General features: G+C 39.9%; 1 protein-coding gene across 3 annotated transcripts in view; it reads left to right on the top strand.

Moving 5' to 3' along the window:
- Positions 1-2,832: 2,832 nt before the first annotated feature.
- LOC139627072 (guanine nucleotide-binding protein G(q) subunit alpha) overlaps positions 2,833-26,757 on the top strand; it is a 31,453-nt gene continuing 7,528 nt past the window's right edge. The window contains exons 1-5 of one of the 3 annotated variants that reach the window (XM_071487718.1): positions 3,788-4,061; positions 23,082-23,266; positions 24,193-24,347; positions 24,795-24,923; positions 25,492-25,620. In XM_071487718.1, the coding sequence (XP_071343819.1) occupies positions 3,926-4,061; positions 23,082-23,266; positions 24,193-24,347; positions 24,795-24,923; positions 25,492-25,620 (734 nt within the window). In that variant the 5' untranslated portion in view covers positions 3,788-3,925. Of the gene's footprint in view, positions 4,062-23,081; positions 23,267-24,192; positions 24,348-24,794; positions 24,924-25,491; positions 25,621-26,757 lie in introns of all 3 variants that reach the window. The other 2 variants (XM_071487719.1, XM_071487720.1) reach the window with 2 other exon arrangements.

Here is a 26,757-nt window from a genome sequence, read left to right as displayed (position 1 = left end):
CCATTTTCTGCTACCTCACACTTCTACTTTGCTGCATTTCTTAGGGAAATACTGTATATTTTTCTCTGCTACATTCATTTGCCATCTGTCAGCAGTGGAAGATTATGATTTTATACACAAAATATAATGCAACCTTACAGATTCAACTTCTCAACAGTATATAATATGATCAAATTTAGCTTCATCTTCACCAGCTACAACATTAATATGCTGCTTTATATCAACGCATCAATAGGCCAAATGATAATCCAGGATATTTGAAAAAGGGTGGGGAATGTTGTATTATGAAGTTGCAAACTTTTTTTTATTTTTTGCATCTATTTACTTAGTAAGAAAGCCAAAGTTCCAGCCACCAAGGGAGGCCAGACATTTTGGGATGGAACTGTAACCCCTGGCCATGGGATTGGTTCAATGTAATATGTGATTTAATATAATGTATATAATGACTTTTATACTTACTTTTGCTGCTTAATGCGTATTTTACTGATAATCCTTCTGTACTTTAATTTAAGTAAGGCCTAACATTTTGAATGCAGGAACTTTTTAAGAGTAGTTTTAGATTGTGGTATTTTTTTACTTAAGTAAAGGCTCTGAATCCTTCTTCCACTCTTCTGCTGTATGTGAGTGAAAGCACGGTTGAATCTTATTTTACAAATGTAACAGTTACAGATAACAGTATTTTTTACTTGAATAAAAGATGAATGTATGAGTTACTTTACTCATTTTTAAAAATGGTATTTCCACTTTTTTAATTGAAAAACTTAACATAACGTGTAAGAGACATGTGTATACTCACAAACAGTATGATCAAAACCAGACAAAAGTTGTATGTCCAGCTGATCTTAACTGAGGTTACACAGCTACAGTGCCCAGGTGCTACATGAACAAGGGTCATGACCATCTGTGAAAAAGGGAAACAACTGTTAAATATGTACCATAATGGGTACAAGGTTTATTTGACTTGTTTCTGCATATGTCATGTTTCAAAGTAAATATGAGACTTTCAGTTTTTTTTTTATACCAGCTGTAAAACACACGACACTTTACTTATCCTATCACCCATAGCAAGCAGACACTCCTTGGGTATGTATTGCTAATTTTTTGACAAGAAATGTGTAAAGCTTTGTGTTTTAAGACAGAAATACTCAGTTCTATTACTTGAGTAAAAGTACCAATACTACAATATAAAAATGCTCAATTACAAGTGAATGTCCTTTATTCAAAGTCCTGGAAGTTTTATTAGCTAAAGGCATCTACCCATCCCATGGAAAAATGTTGCTTGTGAGTGATACATATTATTTCTTGATGCAAAAATGTGCAAGTAGCATTTTATTGTATAGTCAGTAAAGGTGGCTGGTTTTAATTACTACTTTATACAGGGTTTGGTATTTAAGTCTATATGTTCCCTCCATATGGTCACGAGATGAATCCGAGGGGTGATGACTGAGGCAGGAATGAATAAGAACTGATTTCTAAGACACAAATTTGTTTTCATTTTGAGGACTTCTCTCTAACCTTTTCTGTTTTTGTGAAATAATACATACAACACTGTGTTGTATTTTATAAGATTATCACACTTTCATTTAAATTAAATATTAATCTGAAAAGTCACCAGTACATCCAGGGGGTCCACTAGGACACAGCTGTCTGAGACGTCAGAGAGGAGCAAGCTTGGGACAGAAAGGTCTCCGGTTTGAATCCCTGCACCAGCAAGAAGAAATGTGGTTGGGGGGGAGTGAATGAACAGCGCTTTCCCCTCCCTCACCATCCATGGCGGAAGTGCCCACTAGCAGGGCACCTAACCATCCAACTGTTACCCACGCCAGTGTGTGTGTCCACTACTCATTGACGTGTTAAATGCAGAGGTCAAAATTCCTGTATCTGTAAACATACTTGAACAAATAAAGAATTGACTAGCTTATTAACTAACTTAATCCTATCAGACAAGTGTAAAAAGTACAATACTTCCCTCTTAAATGTAGTGCATTAGAAGTATAAAGCAACACAAAAAAATGGAAATACTAAAGTAAAGCATAAGTAGCCTACCTCAAAATTGACACAGCCTTTTTTATAAGGACTCACAAGCCAAACAGGTTGGAAACCACCAGTATAAACTTTAACAAGGCTTTTTATCTTATAAGCTTATAATCATCATTTTAATGTAAAAACTTAATCTGAAAAGTAGGGTAACTATTGTAGGCCTTACTAGAACTGTTAGATTTATATGTAGCAGAGTAACAAGCAGGCTGACTACATTTCCTTCTGAAATGTTGTGGTGTAGTAATATAAAGTATCATAAAATGTTAATAACCAAGTACAGGAGGCCACTTTAGCAAAGTGCTTGAGAAAATACACTTAGTTTCTCTCCACTATTCCTTGTTTGCCTAGTTTCATAGTTTGCTAGAGAGCCCCACTGTTGCTGATCAATTGCACCAATCACCAGAAAAAATTCCTTGTATGTGAAAGCATACTTGGCAATAAAACTGATTCTGATTCTGATTCTGATTCTGATTCAGATGTGAGCTGGAGGAAGTCTTGCAGGCAGCAGCACAGACGCAGAGAAACAAGCAGCTGTGGAGACAGTCAGGATGGGCGCACAGTGCGTGGATGTGCGGGTCTTTGACAGGAGATGGGCGTTGCCCGTCCAGTCAAATGTCAGCAGCTTTCGCCGACACGCCTCCAAAATGAAGAATTCCGCTCAAGCAAACTTGGGAGGTTAACCATCCAGGAAAAGTCCCGCCCCAAACGCCCACAAGCTCTGTCTTCATTGGCTCAGCCTCCGTCAATCAACTATATTCCAAGGGACGTCAGCAGTAGCAGCGCCACACCGGGGCTGAGGAGTGGGTGACGAGGAGCGGTCACCACCACCAGGAAAAAATACCAGCAGCCATAAAATGTACGGACTACAAGAGTCCATTTGACTGGTAGTAAAACGTCTTCGTACTTTGAGGGTTTGTTGCCGGCGGGCTCTTTTGGAGAAGTCTAGTTTAATACGATGGAGGTCCTCTGTCAGGCCGAGCTTTCTGGTTTTTAGCCAGTCGGCTGCAAATCCAGGGATGCCTAGTTGAGCTAACCTAGCCAGCTAACAATTAGCCTGTCCATTTAGCTATCCTGGTCACTGGAGCCTCGGTCTGCGAGAGGATACCTGCTCCGAGGACAGTTGTGAAGCGGTAGTTTCAGAGGGGCTGTTACCAGGCTCGCTGTCCGTCGAGGGCTGCAGGCTCCGGGAAAGGCTGCCGGTCAGTGGATGGACAGTTTGACGGGCGCTCGGTGTCACTGCGCGGGCGTACGGTTTTGGTTTCGGGGCGGCTAGGCTTGCGCTCGGCCGGGCAACCAGCGGAGGGATTGTACAAATGTGGCAGTGGCAGCCAGTTGTGTCCCACTGTGTCTGGGACCAAAGTTGGTAGCTTAAAATAAAAAAAAAAACAAACAAAACCGCATTTTCGGTGAGTGTTATTCTCACGCAAGTGTCTAGCTACGCGGGAAAGGGATTGAAAAGTGTTGAAAAATTCACCAATTTGTCACATTAGCTTGGTTGAAACATTAGCTGCGTTTAGCTTATAAACTAATATTAGCTTTCTTGAGAGAACATCAAATAAAATGGTTATTTGCACCTTCGCTAGACATCTAAGATGTTTGCAGACGCGTTGAATTGCAAATTTTCTGTGATCAGCTGTCAGTCCCTGTAGCCCGAGGATTTACACAAGACTTTGACTAAGCTGTCAAATATTTGACACTTGACAGCAGTTTTACCAACAAGAAGGAAGGCCAGATTCTGCAGCAAGCCTATCAAGCTTGGTTATCAGTCTCTGCAAATAACTTGATGTAAAACGGACTGTTGCTCAGTTAGTTTTATTTATTTGATACTTTGTGTGAGGTGTAGCCCGGCGCCCCTTGTCAGACGGGCTTTTCGGCTCATGCGGTGATGACTTTAGACTCCATGATGGCTTGTTGCCTGAGTGAGGAGGCGAAGGAGTCCAAACGAATCAACGCTGAGATCGAGAAACAACTCCGGCGAGACAAGAGAGATGCAAGGAGGGAGCTGAAGCTTCTTCTGCTCGGTAAGCCTGCATGGTTTGTACAGGTCTCACATACTGTTTCAGACTGGCATGACTGGAGACTAGCATCTCATCTGTACCTCTGACACACACACACACACACACACACACACACACAGCAGATAGCGCAAAAGCCAACTTTGATTGTGCTGTATAACCTTCACATGCAAAACCCTGCACCCACAACAGCACAGGACCCATTACTATGATCGCCACAGGATTTGCCTGTGATATGATAAGGTTAAAGATGTGGTTCAGATGATATTTCCAGCCCAAAGGGAGCAAGTAGCGGGCGAGTTAAGAGCAGCCATTGACCCAGGAATTTAAGCAAGCTCTATCTATCTATCTATCTATCTATCTATCTATCTATCTATCTATCTATCTATATCGATATCTATATCTATATATATATATATATATATATATATATATATATGACACACACACACACACACACACACACACACACACACACACTTTCCCATTAAAGTGAATGGGAAAGAGTGTCCAGGCTTTTGACTGATAGTGTATGTGCTGGGTTCCTTCAAAGCTAGCAGAGCTGTCCGTCTTTGGCCACAGAACTTAACAATAGACACTTCTCAAGTAATAATTAGATCACAGTTTGTGTCACTGTTTCAGATGTCCTCTTTTTTCCTCTTTATATCTAATTATAGTTTAAAAGCCCTTTTACATTGACTGTGAGGTTGATGACGAGCTTTGAAATAACTTTGATGATCAGTTATATCATTGGAGATAACAGAGACAGGAGACTGGCTTCACTACCTGTTGACTCTCATTTACTTGCCTATATTTGTGTTGCTTTCATGGTTGTAGGGATTTGACTTATATCAGCCTAGTTTAGTGATAGTTATCCAGCCATCATTTTGCCTTTGCTACAACTCACAATACACAAATAGAAAGTGTTTTTTTATAGATAAGAGAAACATGAATAGACTCTTGCTGCAAATGAAGACTTTTGTTAAAGGTCACAGAAATCTGTGTTGGATCCTCTGAATTTAAAAATGTTATTTGTTGTGAGTAAAAACCATCAGTTTATTCTGAAATATGTAAATTATTAAGTGTGACTTTGGTTAAAAAATGCTTTTTACAACCAGCTGTCAGCAGTTTTCTAAATCGCCTTTCCTTTAGTAGTCTTCCACATAGCTGTAGTTTTATCTGCCTATAAAACATGGCTTAAATGATGAACAAGAGTAGGTTTTTAATTAAGTCTACTACAAGCGAGACAGTGCTCTCTAGGTGTCTGGTATAGAAAAGGCCTCCACTGAGGTGGCCTACTCTGGGAAATAACTTTTCTCCACAGAATAGGCCATGCCATCCACAGTCTAATTTTCATATTTAAGATAGAGAAGCAGAGCCATTGAGCGTTTTGTAAATTTAATATTATAACGACAGAAAATGCTGTTCTTTTGTTTATTGCACAATACTGAGCTCGACTACTTGGTTTAACCACGGGAGAACTGGCAGGGATTCAACATCATGCTATAGGACACTTCAACAACTCTGTGGTTTGTTGTCACAGGTGACTGAATTCACTTCCTGGTTTTAAGCGTGCTCTCACCTCGAGCTGCATCAACCTCCAACACTGTAAGAAGTTGCAGCTTACAAGAAGTAACTTTTCTTGTCTCTGTCTCTAGCGGCGTGTGGTGACTTTTACAGAGCTGAGCAGCCACCCACCTGAACAATGATTCAGCTTTTTACTACACGTCAAAAATATGGACCAGACTAAAACACACCTTTTCATGAGAGTAGTAGTAGCAGGTCTCTCTTCATTCATGGCCTTCTCTGCCTCTTGATTTTGTGCTGCCTGTATTTCCTTTGCTGAAGGTCTCTCTCCTACATCTTGCTGCTATCTGCCTGGTCATCCTCACTTCTCTCTTTCCTGACTGAAGGCCTGGTTGAAAAAAGATTATTTTTCTGAAGTTACAGTAAACATATCAAATGTACAGTATGGAGGGAAAATTTCACTTCTCTGGTAATCTTCAGCACATTTACCGTTAACTGACAACAACAAAGTGACAATTCAGAATCCTACATTTTCCAGCCTCAGTGTTGTTATCCTTTCTTGGCTCATGGTCTGGACTGTAGTTGGGAAGCACAGGGGTGATGCGGGAGCTTGGGTCTCGAGGAGTCGTGGCCTTTATTTACTGACAAACAGCCCAAAGCACACAGACATCGCACTGTACATTCACAGCTACACTGCGAACTACCTGCGTCTACATCCACGCCACTACGTTTTCGTTTTAAAACGTTCTAATGCGAAAACCATCTCTGTCCAGATGAGTGTTTTAGCTCCATATCAAACAATCTGCATCCATCCTACCACACCTGAAAACGCATACATATGTGACTAGGGTTGCACATCTCTCGGTGATAAATGATTCGTTATGCATCTAGATACACAGGTTACGATTCGATTCAAAAATGATATCCTTTTATTACAGACCAATTCGATACGAATTGATTCCATACAGTGTAAGAACGATACGATTCGATTCTATGGTTAATATTTGTTGTAGATATTTTATATAATAAAGAAGCCAAGTTTATGAAAGTGACAGTACAATAGTTTCTTTTTAAATATGTAAAAGACTGGCAAAAAAAAAAAAAAAAAAACAGAACAACAAAATCACATGTCAATGTATTTATTTTTAGACATGGACCAAAAAAAAGTCTGGCTGAATCGTTGGATTGGAACTCCAGAGGTAAAAGTAGCACAGAATAGTAACAACAAACTTTGTTTGAGCTTCCCTTCCTTCTTACAAAACCCAAAAACGGTCCACACCTTGGATTTTTGTTTCCCCGATGTGTTGAAAATCTTTCTTGGTGCATTATCACCTTTGGTCAGGCTGACGCTTTCATTCTCCACCTCCTCCATTTTCCGTGTCGTCCCTTCTTTATCACTCATGCTAATACCAGCTAGGCAGCTACGGCGTTTTGCGGGCAGCCTCAGCTCTCGCGTTGTTTTAGAGACCTGGCGCGTGTGTAATGCCGCCAACCGATTCAAAGTCTCGCGATACCCGATCCATGACTCTATAACCAATTCATCTAGGAATTCATTGATAATTCGTATCGATTGAGGAGGCTGCTACCGATGCAGCCGTATCTCTCACTTGTTGAACCGAATATCCGGTCGCATCGGTTCATCGTTCACAACCCTATATGTGACCATTCAGTTACACTGGGCATGCGCAAGTTGCACAAAATACTTCGAACAAGGAAAGCAAAGGCAGTTGGCAGCGTTAACATGCATGATTTCAATGAACAACAGCTGTTAGCAAAGACAAGGTCAATAACAATTGTAATTCATGTTTTCACTACTGGCCCAGTGAGGGAGCGACTGGGTATGTCTACATCATCGTTTCCAAAGGTGTTCGCTTTTGCCCGTCCATACTACAGTGCAACCCTGGAGTTTTCAAATTAAAACGTGGCCAGCAGCATTTCCAAAACACTCTGTTTTCGAGGCTTGAAAATCCTGGAGTAGTATGGCTGGGAGGTGAAAACGTAGCAAAAGAGATGCGTTTTAAAATGAAAACGTAGTAATGTGGACATAGTCTACCTCTCTGCTCAGGTCAGCAGCCTCACCACACTCTCTCTCACGCCTTCTCTCTCTTCCACCATGCACACAACCTACATACTCAGCTATTCCTGAAAGGAGCTGCTTACTGCAGATCTTGCACAGAGATGATAAATTAGTTTAGTTTTCACACACGTCTGCGCATGCGTATAATGCTGCAATATCATTACTGATCTCAGAACGGTAGAAGCTGAGTCGAGGACATCTTTACAAGCGCACATTGGCTATCACTAGTCACCCGTGAAGGATACCAGGATTATACTCAATACGCAAACCTCCAAGAAAGGCTGCTGAGTTCTCTGCATGACAAGCTTCAGCCTTTGTCACGTGGACACGGTCACGCCCACGAAAATGACAGAAACGATACAACAGCTGGAAGTCAAGCTAGCTTTCAGAGACAACACCCTGCTGCCACCACAGGTTCTAATTGATTTCTATTTTTAGCTTTAACGGGCAATCATTGCTTGCCTTGCTTGTCCTGACAGCGAGGCAAGCAGTGGTTCCCTTGCCACTGCTCTGTTCTCAAACACTTCTTATTTATGGGTTCTACAATTTCTGCCAGAACCTCAGGGGAGCTGTAGTTTTTGAATGCTAATTATTGTTTAGCTTTAGTCTCATTAATATAGCTTGAGAGGTGCAGAAAGTGCTTTAAAAGATTTCAAAATTTATCGTCATGTAGAATATGCAATAAAACTGTTTATATGATGCCAGCCTCTGAGGACGAAGAAAATATTTGTCTTGCTTGTAATTCATAAATGCGTTTCGACAGTGTTAGTTAATGGATAGTTGTTAGCTATCCAGCTAGTAGTGCTGACTGAAATATTGTATTCTAATTTTTCATCGCGATATGAACATGTGCAAAAGTCTGAAACATGATGAATAAGGGGGAAAAAAATTATTGCCATGCATTCACATGGTTTTCAAGGCGCAGCACGAGAGCCAAATGAATCAGAAAAATCTCTCCTCAATGTTCTTTACCGCATTTTGGTGTCCTGTTAGTTGGGTCATAGCTTCTTCTCTCTGACACACACAGAAAACACAGAAGCAGCGGTGGAGACCAGTGAGTTTTACTGGAATTGACGACGGCTATGGTTGTTGCGCTGAAAGTGTAATCGAAAACTTGTGGGTGTCATTTATCACACCACATCTTCAACAAGCTTTAAACACAGAATAGTCAAATTTTCAACTGCTCCCATCAACCGTGGTTTGTTTTATACAACCACAGTGCGCTAGCATAAAGCTTAAGGTGAATTGTTATGAACAGGCTAAAAGGAAAGCTGTCTGTATGTAAGCTGCTAGCTGAATTTGTGTAAACTTGTAGCTACAGGCTCAGACAGGAGCCGCCCCCTCTTTAGCAGCGTTACCTGCAGGCAGCAGCAACAGCAGAGGGGGAGGATGGGGGAGATGACCAATAGTGACCGATGTCTGTGTTCTTCATTTAGCTTCACTTAGTGTTTTCATGATAGGAATATTGTTTAGTTTATTGACATTTTGCATTTGTTTCCAGAGAGATTTTATTGAGTTTATATACAGTAACTTTGCTGCTGTAAACATTATTTTTACTGCTCTAGAAACTAACTTTGTTTATTCTTATCCTGTTCTTTTATACCTTTTAAAAAAACAAGAAGAAGAACCAATACCGGTGTCAATAAAGAACTGGATAAGCTGTACTGTGTCACATGGGCCATGCCTTTTACACCATCAGGTGAATCCCCAGACAGTCGCCACTGCCAGCCACCCTCAGATTACTTGGTGTCTGTTTGGTGGTGACTGTGATGTTAGCTAGCGCAATGGTAGAGGTAGACATAGGAGCTATGTGCACACTTCAGTATTCGTTTATCGCAGGTCATATTGTCATTTGCAATATTGACCAATGTTATTTCACATTGCACATATTCTTCATAACGTGCAGCCCTTCAAGCTAGGCTGTTGTTCTTGTTCTAATTAAACAGCCAAAGTGCATGGGTTATTGTTCGTCTGGAGTTTTTAACAGTTATATAACAGCTTCAGGTGCATTGCCAGTGGAGTGGGACCAACCATGATTTACATGTAGCCTTGGCAAACAAAGACAGATCAGATTTGTTATCAGGCTCAGATACATATGTGTGGCTAAGTGTATCAAATTGTTGATGGAAACCAGTCAACAGATTGGTTTATTAATTGTTTGGTTCATAAAATATCAGAAAATGTTGAAAAATGTAAATCACAATTTCCCATATCCAGTGGTGACATCTTCACAGGTCTGTTTTGTCCGACCAACACTCAAAAACCCAAAGATGTTCAGTTTACTATCATAGGGGGGGGCATTCTTGTTCTGGCTTTAAGTTGGTAGTGGAGGTAGTCACGGAGTCTGATCGTTGTCTGTGTAAAAAGGAGAGCCGGCGTGGTGGGATAGACACTGATGCTGTTTTGTAACACGCCTTTGACTCCAGAACATTGGCACTCTATCTAAAATCGCACACAGGGGCAGCAGAGATGCAAAGAAGCAAAGGTGACAACAGGCGGTCTTATTGGCTGTATAGTGGGATCTCTATTTAAAAAGGAGTAGTCGAAGTGGGTTTTCAGTGTTGCAAACAACCAGTGTCTGAGTCACCAAGACCTCAATTAGTCTTTGTCAGTTTGAGTAGAGTTGACCAGATATATCTAGATGCTAAGCAACAAATGTGACATAACAGACATCAAACTGTCTCTTGGACTCTGTTATTGTTTTGTGAAAGATGACATCTCTGCATCGATGCACTACTTCACCACGTATAGAATTAAAGGTTCCAAGTCTTTTGGCCTTGCTCATGTGTTCATGGTTGGCAACACACAAAAGGCATCTGTTGGTTCAGTTGGTCAACATTGCCCAACATTGATTAGAAATATTAAAGTGTTGGTGGAGAAATGTTGTTGTCCTGATTCGCCTGCTCATAGATGAGATGCTGGGAATGTGTGTGAAAGAGATGGATTTGGAGGACGTCTCTTTTCTGTCCAACCCACATTTTTTGATGAATATGTTAAAGTACTAATAGGAAAAGCCCTTCTTTTTTGTTTAATTTGTGGTGGGAATCAGCTGTCACATTATTTAGGCTTGTATGAAAAGGATGCAAACACTGTCAACAGTGTGAGTTATAGTGCACTCCGGTTGTCTCACTTTATTTGGAACCTATTATGGATCTCTTTGATTCTGTTACAGACCTTCACACATAATGTTACTTTTTTATTATGTTTCTTGCTGCATACGTATCAGGTCTTTAGTCCTTTATCCGCAGTAGTTTGTAACTCCTTAAATTCACTGTTGAATTTTATATTTTTGACACTGATTGGAAAAAAACTGACAAGGTTTTGGTTGTATGCTTACCAATGTTGCTGGTAGATCTGTAACGAAATATATCAGTTTTCAGCCTGATATACTGAAGCTTGGCATTTCTCTGACTCAAGTTTGTTGATTTCGTTGTTCTAAACTGCATAGGAAGCTCAAAAAACGTTTATTTAAATTTAACGGTTATACTGTAGTTGTCTTAAGTTTTATTTGAAGCAGTGTGAAATGCTTCTATGCTACCTATAAGGAGCATTGGTGGTTTTGTTTGATGTTTTGAGAGGTGGCGATTATTTCAGCTGTTTATCAGCAACAGACTGGCTTTCCTCAGTGGTGTGGTTAGCTGGTAGACATGCAGGCAGAGGAAGAGCCAGGGTCAGAGGAGTGCTCTGCCTCCTGCTCTGTAGCTAATGAAAGCCACAAGTAATTAAATGTGTACAGCCGGAGCCCAGGGAGCTGTAGTAACAACACCAGTTTGTGAGCTTTCTTCAGTAAATTGAACCATTTAAAAAAAAAAAAAAATTTGACTGTAACTGTGGCAAATTGCTGATGTTAATTTTTACGTTATTGTTTTCACGAACAGAAATGATCAGATGGACACTAAAGATGTAGGGGATCTGATGATGAGTTAGCTTCCTGTTCAGTAGCAAGGTCAGACTGTTATCAGTAAAACGCTTCCCCTTGATGTTACATTTGACCTGTTCCTATCTCTTTATGACAAAATGTTCTCATATTCTTGTGATTATATTTTTTTCAGGACTCTGACACAACAACTTACAACTTAATATATACACTCACACACACACTATAAATAACACAATAATACACTACACTACTACACTAATAAATACATGTACAATATATATACTATACAATAAGTAACAAGAAACTTCACCAAATAACAACAGGCAAGATTTTTGGTTTGGAACTACCTTGTTCAAATGAGGACAGTATTGGAGATGGAAAAGTTTATGTCTGAAAAGTTTATGTCATGCATTGTGGCAGTGTGCAAACAGTGACCTGCGACAGTGAGGCACTTCTCTATGTGGATATACTGTTGACTGAAGGTTAAGTCAGTCATATGGATGGAAAAACCTGTAAAACGTGTACTAATGCAATGCTGCACAAATGTGACTTTTTTTTTTCTTCTGTTTATATTGTAAAACGTATTTCAAAGCAGGCAAACCAGGAACATTTGACCAGCCTTTTAAACACAAATAAACCGATGAGCAGCAATATTAAAACCAGTTACCTGTTTTAATTTTGTTGTAATGATGTTGTTTAAAATTGTCTTGATTAATGCAATTTACAAGCATTATTAAGGAACACAGAGAGGTGGCAAGTCCAAAACTGTTCATTCAGCATTGTGTATGTTTGAGGACCAGTCTCTGACAAATTAATTATTGTCTCATAATTTTATAACCTCAAAGGTCAAATCTTGTGAGACGATTTAGGAAATGCTGTTAGGCAAACAGGCAATTGTAGTCTCCAGCAGAGTGTTATAGGGTAGGCGTTTGGCCTTGCCTCAGATAAAGACCACCTTTTCCTAATGTCAGAGGAAATACAACCAAAAGAGCAAACATGTCATATCACACAGCAAAAACCACATATTTAGTGAGATATATATATTATTTTTAGCCTTCATCTGTTTTACTTTTTGGCAAATTGTCATAGTACGGACAAATGGCTCAGTCACTATCAGTTAAGGGTGTGTGACCCTTTTTGTGTGTGTTAACTGAAACAACACATCCATTTCCATTAGGCTAATTCTTTACACCATGTTGTAGACTGACATTTTATTCATCATCTAGTTGGTTAACACCTTACAAATGACTCCTTCAATAAACATCATCCTTATGATAAAAAATAATCTTAAAAACTTGTTTGCATACAGTTGCCTATTCATGGGTCCAACTAATCCAAAATAACATTATTCTTCATTTGAAGGAGGTTGATCTTGGTAAATGTAACTCCAATATTCCCTCTCTTTTTGCTGCAAAATGCTCCACTGTATTCACTAGCAATTTGCTTTTTAAATAATTTTTTAATAATACAACACACCTTTCAGAATATTTGGTTCAAGTGGTCATGTGATGTACATTTTTAAGGACGGAGGGTTGATGCACAACTCTGCAGCAACACTACATCTTGCGCAGAGAACCACTCCAGAAAAATGTAAAGCTTGGAGCTTAAATAGGTTGGACTTTGATCTAGTTTTGTCATTCACCTTTTCACGGCTTCCTGGATTCAGTTTCTTCTCATGTGTACTGGCTGTGTGGGCATTAAACACAGCGTTTGTCATGTGAAAGCTCACTATGAGGAACAGCAGACAAAGAGGGGACCTAGCAGCAGTTATGAGCCAGATTCAAATCCACGACATCAGTAGCACATTCTGTACACCCGATCAAGCTGAGCTAGTAGGCAGCACAGGATATTTACCTGAACAGATACAGTATATACACACGCGCACACACACTGAGCACACACTTCATCTGTCAATGTGCACACCGCTCAAACAGGTTGGTAGTTTCTGGGTTAATGAGTGTTTGTTTTTTTGGCAACACCCAAGGATGTCTCATGTATGGAGCCTCCCTACGCCTATTATGGTTTCTCTTAGCGAGTCTTACAGTGAGCCAAGCAGATAAGCCCTGTGTTAGCCATATTTATTTGGATCCCTGTTAGCTGCTGCCAAGGTAACAACAGGCATGGCTGGCTTCTGTAGAAATAACAAAATTTCAGACAATACAGATGAACAACCCACACAGAGAGAGTGAAAATAACCCAAAAGAGATTTTTGAGAGCTTACGTACGTACAGTATCATCATGGGTCATCATTAGGGCTGCCCAATGCTATCCCAGCTATCCTCACAGGCACAATAGCAATGCTGAAGGCAGAGTTGGCAGATGCCTTCCTGTATCCTTACTCCCACAGCTGTATGTCTACCAACAGTGACTGACTCTCAGCCAAGGTTGATAATGCTAATCATCACCCACGTGAGCTTATTTCCCAGAAATCTCAAATTGCTAGACTCACACAGTCTGGCCTGGCTCTCTGGTGTGACCATGCCAACTAACTGCCAGTTATTTTAGCCAGAATCACATTGTTTATAGTGAAATACTTTCTCTTCTGTTCCACTGTGCAGTAAATTGTGTCTAAACAGATCAAACCCTTTCAAGCAATTATCCTGCCTGTACGTCACAGTTATCAGTGGGATACTTAATACATTTTCATTACGCTGCTAATAAATTACGGACAGGACATCTATTTATTTCTTGACCCAATATAACTTGTGTGGCACATTTTCCTGTCAACAGGAAGCATTGCCAGCCATTGGTGGTCCAACATTGCATTTGTTGTGTTGTGTTAATCCAGTGTATTGCTGAAATTATTAGTTGGTTAATAGATAAGTCAATTAAAAGAAAATTAATCAGTGATAATAAAGAAATATTACATAAAAATACCATTTCTTGTTTTCAGCTTCTGAAATTTTAGGATTTGTGGGTTTTCACTGTCATATCAAGCTAAAGTGAATAGTTCAGGTTTTATGATGGTTGGTAAGACAGAATAAATAAAAAAAAACTGTAAAAAAGAATGAATAGACTGTTAAAATAATCAGCTGCCCTAATTCGGTCTCAGTGTAGGGTTGTACCACTGAGTCGTGATAGAAACTTTTAGTAAACTTGTCTTGAAAATGGCTTCGTGGCTGCGTCTGTTTTTTTTTTCTCAAGTTTACATTTGCCTCTTTATGTAGTTTAACATTAGTTCTGACCAGTTATAGATACAGTGCAAACAAAAGTGCAAGTGTGTAGGTATGTCAAGGTCATAAGACACTTGCTTATGTGAATGGTGTATCCCTCTTTCTCACAGGGAACCCAGGATATTGTTCTGTATTTCACTGAAAAGTGTCTAAATTTTTTTATTTTTTATGTTGTTTTTCCTACAATATTTATATCAATGGGTGTTCCATGCTGTGAAACATACTGTGGATGAATGTATAAAAATTCTCCCTGACCTTAAGGAGATGAAAGTAAGGTTTTATTATATATTTTCATTTATTTATTTACTTTTTAGAAATGGAAATGATCTTGAACTAATTTATATGACCTGTTGATAGTGACTATAACATACTTTTGTAGGCAGTCAGAATAGAGCCATCAGTGATCCTAGCTCTGACACTAAAGTAATACTCGTTAGTCCACTTTTTAAGTTTGTGGTTTAACTATACCTGTTATGTTGCCCATGCCAACCATTTTTTTTTTGGAGGTACACGTGCAATCCTAAGCTCCTGTGCCTGGTAGATGAAAAAAAGTTTCACAGTGTGGTATGAAGGCAAGGCAGGTAGGTGTTTGTAGTTCTGCACTGTTTGTCTGGCGGCTCTGTTGGTTGAGCAAACTGATGTTGACACACCCAGAGTTTCGGCAGTTATGTGGCAGTCAGATCTGTGAAAGACTGCCCAGTCCTTCTCATGTCACTGCCTGTCTGGCTTGTTATTACCGACACCTATAGCCCCATTAAAACCTTCTCATATTATATTAATGTGTCGATTCATGTCTGAGGTGTATGCATTTAAAATAATGTTAACATGTAATGTTATGTTAAATAAAAAGTAGACGACTGATACAGTTCTGAAAAGGACTAACTATTGTTGAATTTACCAGTTTAACAGTCACTCTAAGTTTAACTCTGAGACATACTAATGACCTGATCTTAATGACATAGAAATAATTATATCTATAAGCTGTAGAACTTAGTTGAGTCACTGTGTGTATTTGCGTTTGTACATGCGTACATCAAAATCAACCAGGTCTGGATAACTAAAGACAAAAAGCGTCAATGTTCTTTTGCATGTTTACACAGCAACACATCAGTGGTGGGCAAGTTCCCAACTCAAGTCTTGGACTAGGAAGAAGGAAGTGAGGTTGAAGACAGATCACAATTATTTGAGGGTTTGCAAACTGCAAAACCTGTGTCCAGTGGGAGATACTGCTGTTCCAGTACAACAAGCATTTTGATTAAATGGGAACCAAAATAGGCAAAATGATTAAATTGACATCCAAGTCCTTTAGAAGGAAAAGTATGCCAGGAATTTTCTCAAAACTGGAATAGAGATCCTGTGCTTGCTGCCCCCCCCCCCCCTCTGTCTCTTTTCATTCTTTCTCTCATCATAGATCTAGATGTGCTCTTACAGTTCGCTTGCTCCATGCAGACACATTTCAAACATCTAAACGCAGCACTGAGACTCGGATCCTCATCACGCCCACCTATTCCCTCTAGTCTCCCTCTTATTAAGAAGGCATGTGAAAAATGATGGCCCTTCAGACTATCTTTGAAGTGAGTCGATGAAGACGTAGCTGTAAATGTTACAACATGGACAGTTAGTTTGAGGAATGGCCTGGCCCGGTAGATGTTAGTGTTTGTGCCTGGTGCCCACTAGTCCATCCATTTCTTTTCTGTCGACGGGCCAAAAATATGTACCAGATTGACATTATTTTACAGCTGCAAAATGAATTCATTGATTTTAACAAACTTATGCCAGCATTTGCTCAGGTGTGTGATTTTGCTCACCTGATGCAAATTATTGTAAGCAGACAACCCTTTTCTCAGCTGGTGAAAATGGACCGCTAAAAATTAGATGCCTGCAACAACAAACCAGAGCTATGCAATAAATGCATGCTTTGTGATGTTGAAATATCGTACTGGCCAAAAATGTAATATTACCGTATTTTCCGGACTATAAGGCGCACTTAAAAGCCTTTCATTTTCTCAAAAAACGACAGTGTGCCTTATAATCCGGAGCGCCTTATATATGGATTAATTCTGGTTGTGCTTACTGACCTTGAAGCGATTTTGTGTGGTACACAGCGCTCACGGCGCTCTGTCAAAATGTTTTAGTACGACTTTGGTAAACTACAAAGCCGCACCGCTTGCAGCATTACGGCTATCGTAGTCAGGAGCGTCAAATGCCAGTGAGCCTTTTGATTAAATTGTTCTAAGAATGAAGTAGCTATGGGCTCTAAAAGTCTGTACATTTGTTTCCACGACATCTCAAGAACCCCAAAGATTAGGCAGATTAGACAGACAGTGGGTTAGCAATGGCATAGGTGGACAAGGACATTTATGGTATGTTTTGTGCAAGTGTGATGTTTGAATTAAGGAAACCAGCTGTAGTTGAAAGGGTTCTTGAAAACACCATAAAAGCAAAGCACTCTGCAGACTGCAGTGAGGACCTGCTCAGTGTTTTCTGCTTACCTAATTAGACTGAATCAAACATGCAGACAGGTAACAAATTAAAGGAAAGATCTGGGTAAATGAGTACAGACCATAACAAATTCTTATTCTTTCATACAAAGTGTGAGGAGGCACTAAGTGGTCTCATACTCATGAAAATATGAATCATGCTCTGGCCTTCATAGTCACTAGATCTCAACCCAGTCGAACACCCATTTGACGTTTTTGACTTGCATTAGACAGTTAACTATAGCTTTCAAAAAATAATAAATAAATATAAAAAGTAAAAGAGGATAAATAAACAATTTGTTGCCCAGAAATGTTGTGATTTAAAGATAAAAAATAAAATACTACTTCAGAACACTTAGGTAAATGTTTTTGGTTAGTTTCCACCAATGCCTCATATTGATAGAGGTGGTGCTTGCTTGCTATCAGAATAAATGCTATAAACCAGCTGTAGCAATCATGAACCTTGTGTTTGCCCAGCCATTGATGCTCAGTATGGCAAGGTTAACCCCTATAGCTCCCCTGCCAACAGAAACACGTATGGAGCATGGACCTTTTGCGATGCAGAAACTATGACCCAGGAACTAAATCCAGAACTAGGCTCCTCTGGTCAAAATAGAGCTTAGATTCCGAAAAATGTTATTGGAAAAGTTCCTGTGGACGAAACAGGCCTCTAGACAGTCATTCAGTCATTTAGTTCCGTACAGTCAGACAGGCCTTCAGCAAGCCTTTCCCAACACTGAGCTCAAGTGGACATGGCTTCCTGTTTGATGTGCTTGGGGAAGTTTTAAGGAATCATTTACTCAGAGCGCCCCTCTCCCCACTCTGTCACACTTTGCACCTCCTTCCCTTTCCTCCTGTCTTCTCGACTCCCTTTTGTTCTTTCCCTTTCAACGTGGATGCCAAATTCTGCTTCAAGTTATTACTCTTCATGTAAACCGGAGCTGAAATGTCTGCTGTGGCCTCCAGCTGGCCCGACCCAATGAAACGGATCTGTTTCAACTATTTTCTCCTGTTCTTTGTGAGTTAATGGTTATTTAGCAGAATGACTAATACTCTGGTCAGTGCATGATGTGGGCAGAATGACACGGTTCTGCCTCGGTTAACGGTCACGGCTGTGTGATTATTGGGCTTCTCCTCATTTTGCTGTGTTTGGGATTTCAGAATGGCTCAAGGTCTCTGATAAGCCTGTGTTGGTTTCTGTTGCCCTCCTGTTTGTTTCTAATTTATCTGCTTTGTATATGGATGTAGTCTTACATGACTTTTGGCCTTATGTTATATGCATCTTAATAAAGAGATGAGGCCCGTAGGGGAGCATCATTTTCTCTTGCTTTTAAGAAAAAACTGAGATAACTAAGTGTGTTTTAATTTGAGACATGTTGTCCAACGCTGTTTATTACATAATGACATAAACCTTTCTTACTGTGGAGAAACCTGGTTTTCTTTAGGGATTATCTCGAATTATACTCTTCAAATTTGTAACAGAAAGTATTTGTTTCAAAATGGAGTGACGGTATGGAGTTCAATGTGGGAATTTACCAAGCAGTGAGGGTCCAATGAAAAGATGCTATTGTGTTGCATTATGGGGAATGTAGGAGCTAGCGCTTTTGTAAGTTGACTGCATACAGGGACAAAATGTCAGGATTTCTTGGCCTCTGCTTCTACTTCATTTAGTTACTCTTTTTAAAATTTTGTGCTATGACATTTCTCAGCAATATTGTTATGCAATATGTTTTTAATATTGATACACGCTTACATACATGCCATATAAAAATGGAAGGGTTGTGGCTTTAACTTAAGATTTGAGGGCTTTTATGGGAGCAAATAATATCCATGTGTCAACTACGTAATTGTGGAATTAGATGACCACTGATCATTTCCTGTTGAAAATTAAATACTACTGAATTTAGAGCACTGACATATTTTACTTTGAAAACCATCTATCAGAATTTATGTGGTCTGAATTTCCCTCTTTCAAATTATCAGTAGTCAAAGTTAAGCAGTTTTTCAAATTTAAGATAGAAAGTTCAAGTAGTCACTATTCAGAGGAGAATAAGATGCAAAATTCAAATCTTTATTTGTGTAGTTTGCTTCCATAATTTTGTTATTCCCTTTGCCTGAGTGAAGAGTAGTGGCTGAGGCTGTTGTGGGATTAAAAAATGCACGCTAAAGTTGCATGTTTGGCTGGGCTCTGTGGAGACGTACTGAAGCCTATCAGCTGGGCCCATCAGCTGGTGTTTTCTGCCATGTATTTATGAGTCCAGAGCAGGAGTTGCCATGGGAACTAACATTACCCCTCAGGAGTAGCTCCAGTGAATGTACAGTAGCTTGTCCGTGAGAAATGCTTCTGCTGGGTTTTCCAGTTAGGCAGGAGAACAATGAGATCTGTTGAATTAAGCTGATCATGCCTGCAAGACATGGCCCTCTCCACTGGTTGTGTGTGTGCTTGGCAAATTCAAATACACATGAATACACACGCAGGCACGTACACAATTAACCCACAAAACTGATGTATCTGTCCCGTCTCCACTCCCTTTATTTCTCTGCATGACAGTTTTAAACTTACCCTATCTACACTGAAGACTGAGTGAGCAAAAGGAAAGCAGCAAAAATATACTGAGTATTTTTCTTTTCTTTCTTACTCCATCCCTCACATCCCAATAACACCCCTCCCTTCTGTTCAGCTCTTTAGTGAATGAGAAAGTGAACTCTCTAGTGCTGTTTCTTGACAACTTCTATTTATGTCGCTCTCTCAAAGACATACTTTGTCTGAAAGGGAAACTCCAATGTTGTCTGACCTGCTCTTCTCAGTGAAAGATCCTGTCTGGTTAGAGGGCAGGCAGCGCTTGGGGCACTCCTTCACTGTACACTCAACTGCGCTCTTCAGTCAGCAACAGTCAAACTTGACTCTAGTCATCCTTGGAAGACATTTCAGCTACTTTGCCTTGGGAATACCAGCTGTACTTTATAACACAAAGCACATTCCATTATCTAATCATCCACTACAGCTGCTCAGACAGTGTGGCCGTAAACATTATCAGTGTCACTAGTAGGCGAGGCTGAGAGTTGTGGTTTTGAGTGAAATATCTCAATGCCGTGCTAAAATTGCATTTGTTTATTTGTCCAATTCTTTTATACATTGCATGTTAGCATTATCACTGTGAGCATGCTAGCATTACGACATTAGTGTTTTGTAAAATGCACTGCTGTACCTAAGTACAGCCTCACAGACCTGCTAGAATAGCTGTTGACTCTTTGTCTTGTTTCACCTCCCAGCAAGGAGCCTCAGTCATGAGGTGAAGCATTCACAGAGATGTGTTTTATTAAATGTACGTTGATGTTGACAGTTCTGCTTATACTACACATGGACTTGTTCAACAAGGACTAGGGATGTGCGCAATAAGTTGACAATTAAACGTTACTGCCTTTGCTGGTTGGCACCAGAAATATTAGCCAGTTAAACTTATTACTAATATTCTATAAATATACCCCACAGTGGCCCACCACTAGCTGGGACCTGTGGAAGGTGGGACTGATGACACCTGAAAAACCAGCATGGCTTGTCAGAATTTAGATCTAGAAAAAGGAAAATAGGTTATATTAAGGCTGTGTCAGAATAAAGTAAATAAAATAAATGTAGCTTTGACCGGAGCAATGCGTAACCACATTTACTGCAGGCATGTGGAATTAACCTGCAAGGTACGAAGGCTGTTGGTGCTAGCACTGCTAATGTCACACTCTGCCAACCAAAATGACATTGTTTCCCTGCAGATGTTGTGATCTTGCTCGTTCTGAAAAGGTAATACAGCTCACCATGGCAAATGTAAGCGTTTTATGAGTGTTCTTTTACTTTTCGTCCAGTCAACTAGTGTAAATTCTAATTTCTGCTTAATCGACAGGGAAATTTTTCATCAGGTATAATCCGTAATGAGGACACTCAGAGCTATGCTGATGTAGAAACTATGATTTGTGCTTTAGTGTGAACTTGTGTGTTAATTAACCCATCATTTGCATGAAATTGTTCTTTAGGCTGCAGTCTTTTGGTCTGTGGGAGTAATGATGCTCTGCTCATTCTGTCTGGGGAAGAAAAACAGACAAAAACAGGCCATGCAGAATCATCACACATAAAATTTGTCTATCACCTACAAGCATATCTTCCCCATATCAATTTTTTGTACTGATACAGCTGTCACATTGTCGGCAAATTGAGGACATCACTATGGATTCTGTAAACCTGGCATGTGTCATTTTTTATTTTATAAACTATAGAATTATTTGATAAACAGAAAAAAGTATAATAACTAATTTAAGCCCTAGTTTAGATCAGTAGAACAAAGGCAAGTGAAAGGTAGAGAGAGACCAGAGAGTATATGTGCAGCTGAAACTGCAGTGACTCAGACTTGAATGTTGGGAGAAGAGAGATGGAGAGATGAGTGGTAGAGAGCTCGAGTAGGGTTATAGAGGAAGAAAATAGATGGTGAAATGGGGGTGGAAGAGAGGAGGATTGTTGCAGAGAGAGAGAGCTGCACAGTGAAACTAGACGCTGAGTTTGGGTTACCTGCCTTGTCTTCTGAATGTTGCCCTGTGGTTGATGACCACAGTATACAAAACTCTGATGCCTTCATCCTGACTCTGGCTTCTCCTAAGCCTAGAGCGGTGGTTTGCTCACAGAATATGCCCATATAAAGATACAGATCTGTGGAAGCTCTCGTGGAGAAGTTGGTGTGTGTGTGTGAAAGGGATCTGTGGGGCTCGGGGTGTCTCGTTCTCTGCATGTGCAACTTTTCTTCTCAATGACTTGGACTTTCTCTGTGTTTTATGCACATGTGCATATGCATGGTCACTGTGATACAAAATTGGAGGAATGAACTCAGTTTACCCAGCTCTTTGTTGAGCTGAGGTGAGCCATGCAACCCTCAGCTGGTTACTCTGGGCTGCTCCACCTACCTAGACTGTCAGTCGAGCCTCTGTGGTAACCACAGCCAACACAATGCACTGCACATCTCAGGACACTAGAACCAAGATGGCAAGAGACTTTAGTCTATATTCTTATGTAGAGTCACTTACAACTTTCACATTGCTTGATCATCAGAATTACATGTGGAGGCCATTCTGCCTCGAAGTGCTCCAGTATAGAAACAATAAAACAAAACACTTGAGGATACATTAGTTTGTTTGTTTTTTCTTAAGTGTTTGAACTGTTTTCATCATCATCAAATGTCATTTAGCAGTGAGTGAACCAAGGAGCTTACACCATGTGAAAGAATGCCCAGTTCAGCTAAGCAGCCTGTATTGGTAAAACACAGAGACTCGGGTTGGTATTGAGGTCTGGAGCGTTGCCTGGGGGCATGATGGTGCGGATTCCTTCACAGTCTTGTGTATCAGCACCAGGGTGTAGGTGGACAGACAAGGTCAGCCAGTTGAAAAGACAGGCCAGTTTATTACCACAGAAATGAGTTGTATAAAAAGGCTACAATTTGACCAAGTTAGAGTTATGCTTCGTTGACCCTGTTGAGAACAGCTTAGCACACTCAGGTCTTTTTATTTTATTTTGCATAGTTTGCTCTTGGAGCAGCAGCAGATGATTACATGATACATTGGATTGCATTTTTAATTGATTCATTGGGCCATTCAAACAAATGTTCAAATTCATTACATTACTACATTTAGCAGGTTTCACGTTATACTATTTTTCCCATTTTATCTACACACAAGATATATCACCACATCTGATTTTGGTTGTTACTATAGGCGACAAACTTTGTATTTTGTTCCTGGGTCTTGGCAAAAGTGGAAAGAGAACATTTCACACCATCAGCAATGTGGCATACCCAATTCTGACCCCTTTTCAGTTGCTGACTAACCTGGTATGTCTTTGTCTCTTCCTCTCAGGTACTGGAGAGAGTGGCAAGAGCACTTTCATCAAGCAGATGAGAATAATCCATGGGTCAGGCTACACAGATGAAGACAAGAAGGGCTTTACCAAACTGGTGTATCAGAACATCTTCACCTCCATGCAGGCCATGGTCCGCGCAACTGAGACCCTTAAGATCCCGTTCAAGTATGAACAGAACAAGGTGTGTACTGTCAAGCGTTGGAGTGAAAATATTGTTGTGAGATGTGTTATTCAAACAGATGCATACATACTTATCAGACGATAAGTCTGATTCTGCTCATCGATTTGATCCTTTTCTTTTTGTCCATTGTGAGACTGAAGCTGTCATATGCTAAATCGGAGGAGTACTCTTGTACTTTATTTACTCAAGATTAAATGATGGATGGATTAAACAAGTGCCCTCAAAGTAATGTAAGAGCTGTCATGATACACGATCATAAATTGTAGCAGTTAAACTAAACTAACCATTATGCTGTAGGTAGGTTGGATGAATCAGTCATAACTTGCATGTTTCATTTGCATTTCAGCCTTTAGGTGGTCTGGCTTGGATTGTAATTGGTGAGCAGGTTTGGTGTCTTGCTCGTGAACACAAATGACTTCATTCAAGCAGCAGAGGCCACTCTGTGTCTTAGTGTGAATTCTCAGTCAGTCCGTTATGAAATGCTGGGCCATTGGCAGCATGGCCAATAATCACTGTGCTTGACTGCTCAGTCCAACACTTGTGTGTCCAGTTAATCTCATGCAAACCACTTTTGAATAGATCATAAATCTGGCAGTAAAATAAGATGTAAAGTAAATTGAACTGCTCTCCTCCAGTGAACAGTGGCCTCTGATAATTTACCACTATAGCTGAATGAAAAGGACATTTTAAAAGCAGGGATGTACACTTCATTAAATGTAGCACTACAGGGGTCGTGAATGTGGTCACTATATGAAAATGCTGGATTTTGAACATCTCATCATTTAGAAAGAAATCACCTGTCTTACACAAGCAGATATTTTGTATTTATACAGCATCACTTAATTTCATTTAATTTCCCATAAAAAGCTCTCAATCAAAATGCTGTTGTTGAAGGTTTTCTTTTTTGCTTTCTTACATTTTCTCAGAATAATGCTCAGCTGGTGCGCGAGGTGGACGTGGAGAAGGTGTCATCATTCGATCAGCCGTACATTGGCGCGATAAAGATGCTGTGGGCCGACCCTGGCATCCAGGAGGCCTATGATCGCAGGAGGGAGTACCAGCTCTCCGACTCAACCAAATAGTATGTTTACAAATGAATGACTGGTTGTTTACTTTATGTGTAGAAGTGAGGAAGCAGCCTCAAACCTTTCTTAGTAGTTTTCTGACTGTTACACTCAAGTGGAGGAAGGGAAATGAGTTTTAACAGATGGGGAGAGCCAGAGAAAAGGAAAAGTTGGCAGGTTTATAAACCACTAATAATATTATCAGCAAACTGCATGATCCATTTTAGACTTTAATACTTAAAAGGCTGAGGACTGAGAAATAATTCACAGTTATGCATAGGTGTATTTGTGTATTTATTTTTTTTTTTTAGCTGCTTCCGGCTATATGCATATTTATTTTGTAATTGTTTTTGACAGAAAGCAATTGTTTGCTGCGTCTGTACTTAGCATATAAATGTGTATGTGGTCTTGAGGTGGTTTGCCTACATGTACATCTCTGTCATATGTTCCCTCCCCCTCCACAGTTACCTTAGTGATTTAGAACGAATAGCATCACCGGGGTACGTGCCCACTCAGCAGGACGTACTGCGGGTTCGAGTGCCTACCACCGGCATCATTGAATACCCATTTGACCTGGAGAATATTATCTTCAGGTACTGGTGTCAAGTGCTGCTGATGATGTCACTGGTTGGCTAGCTGCTTGACAGTTGGTCAGTCAGTTGGAAAACCGTCGATGCCGCTATCTCCATCTACCCTGTGCTGCACAGCAGGGCTCAGCACTTAAACACATCCCTGATGGCGCACTCTCAAAGACTGGCCTCAAAAACAGGCCTCCTCTCAAGACTCACTAGAAAGGCAGTCATTTTTATTTTCACCCAGACAGTCAAAGTTGGCGTCTTTGTGCTACATCATCTTCTTGAAGTCAAGTTAAAAGTCCCTGCTTCTTTCAAACCTTCACATTAAGCACTCTGAGGGGGAGCAGAGGGTTGTTTTGTCTTCGAGAGTTGCCATCAAGGATAAAGCTAAATTTCTAAGAGAAAATTTGCGGGGTGGTGGTACCAAATGTCACCTAATCCCCTCATAACTCTTGGGAATGTTTTTTTTTTTCTTTTGTTTCATCTGGACTGTTCCACTTGCTTTTGGAGGGGGTGTGCTGTATCTGCTGTTATGCTTCACTTTCTCTTTCCTCCCTATGTCTTTTGTTGTCCTTCCTGTCTCTAGCTATCTAAGTGATCTGGATCGTATTGCTGAATCATCCTATCTACCAACCCAACAAGACGTGCTTAGGGTTCGAATCCCAACCACTGGGATCATAGAATACCCTTTCGACTTGCAAAGCATCATTTTCAGGTAGAAGAAGAACTACACTATTTTTACTAACCCCAGTTTTTCATTCATTTAAAAATCCAAAAGGCCCTCTGAAGTCTGAGTTAACATGTTTATGTGTTTTCTACAACATGTGTTATGCCCCTATTTGTGCATTTAAATCCAGTGTCTGAATATGTCCCCAGTCTATTCCGTTATTTACAGTACATTCAATGTGTAATGTTACAGCAGATTTCACCAAAGCTGAAATGATTGGTCAATAAGTTAATCAACAGAAAATTAAACTATTTTGATATCATTGATTAATTGTTTAAAGTCATAAATCCTAAGATTACAGTTTAATTTGATTTGGCAACATCTATTGTTACCATGATAACCGTAAGTGTGGTTTAGTACTCATGCAGAATACTCCCTGAGCAGCTACTTTGTTAGAAACACAACAGAGGAGTAACTGGTGTCTTCGTTTACAGCACAGCCAAACAAATTTGGTGAGTTAATAAAGAATTTCAACTGCGATCTGATTTCAAGCTGTGCAGAGCACAATTAGTTTTCCCACACATTTGTTACACTATGCTGCTCCTTCTTGTTCTGTTACTTCCTTGCCATTTCTGAAAGATTAATGCTGAAAATTACCATTGTATTATTTTATAGATGCCTGTGCAATTTCTTCACAATAAAAGCCACCCTATTTTTAACCAGTTGTATGCTTTTAATGTGAAGCTGCAACAATAGAATGTTCTGTTTGCATTACCAATAATTTAATACAGCTTTGTTGAAAAGAGAGTGAACAGTGACGTTGTTGTCAAAGAGATAAAATCGCACTGGATTAAATGCATGCATTGCTTTCTATGAATCCCTCATGTGTAGACAAGCAGTCTGAATCCCAAAAAATCTTAACGATTATAACTAAGCATGTGAAAGCTGACCATCTTTGGGTTTTGGACTGCTAGTTGGACTCTCCATTACCTTGAAGAAATTTTTCACTATTTTATGACAATTTAAAGATCAGTCAATCAGGAAAATAATCGGCAGATTAATTGATAATGAAAATGATTTTTAGTTGCAGCCCTAGTTTCTATATGTATTTACATTTTCACCTAACTGCACTCTGTAATTTGGCACAGTAATTGTATATGGATTCTTCATAAAGATCTCCAAGCT

This window comes from Trachinotus anak, unplaced genomic scaffold (assembly GCF_046630095.1).
Source record: "Trachinotus anak isolate AG129_WGS33_773 ecotype Australia unplaced genomic scaffold, CSIRO_AGI_Tana_v1 ptg000010l, whole genome shotgun sequence".
Classification (NCBI taxonomy): Eukaryota; Metazoa; Chordata; class Actinopteri; order Carangiformes; family Carangidae; genus Trachinotus; species Trachinotus anak.
Note: the sequence above shows the minus strand (reverse complement) of the source record. Positions and strands in the feature narration are given on the sequence as shown.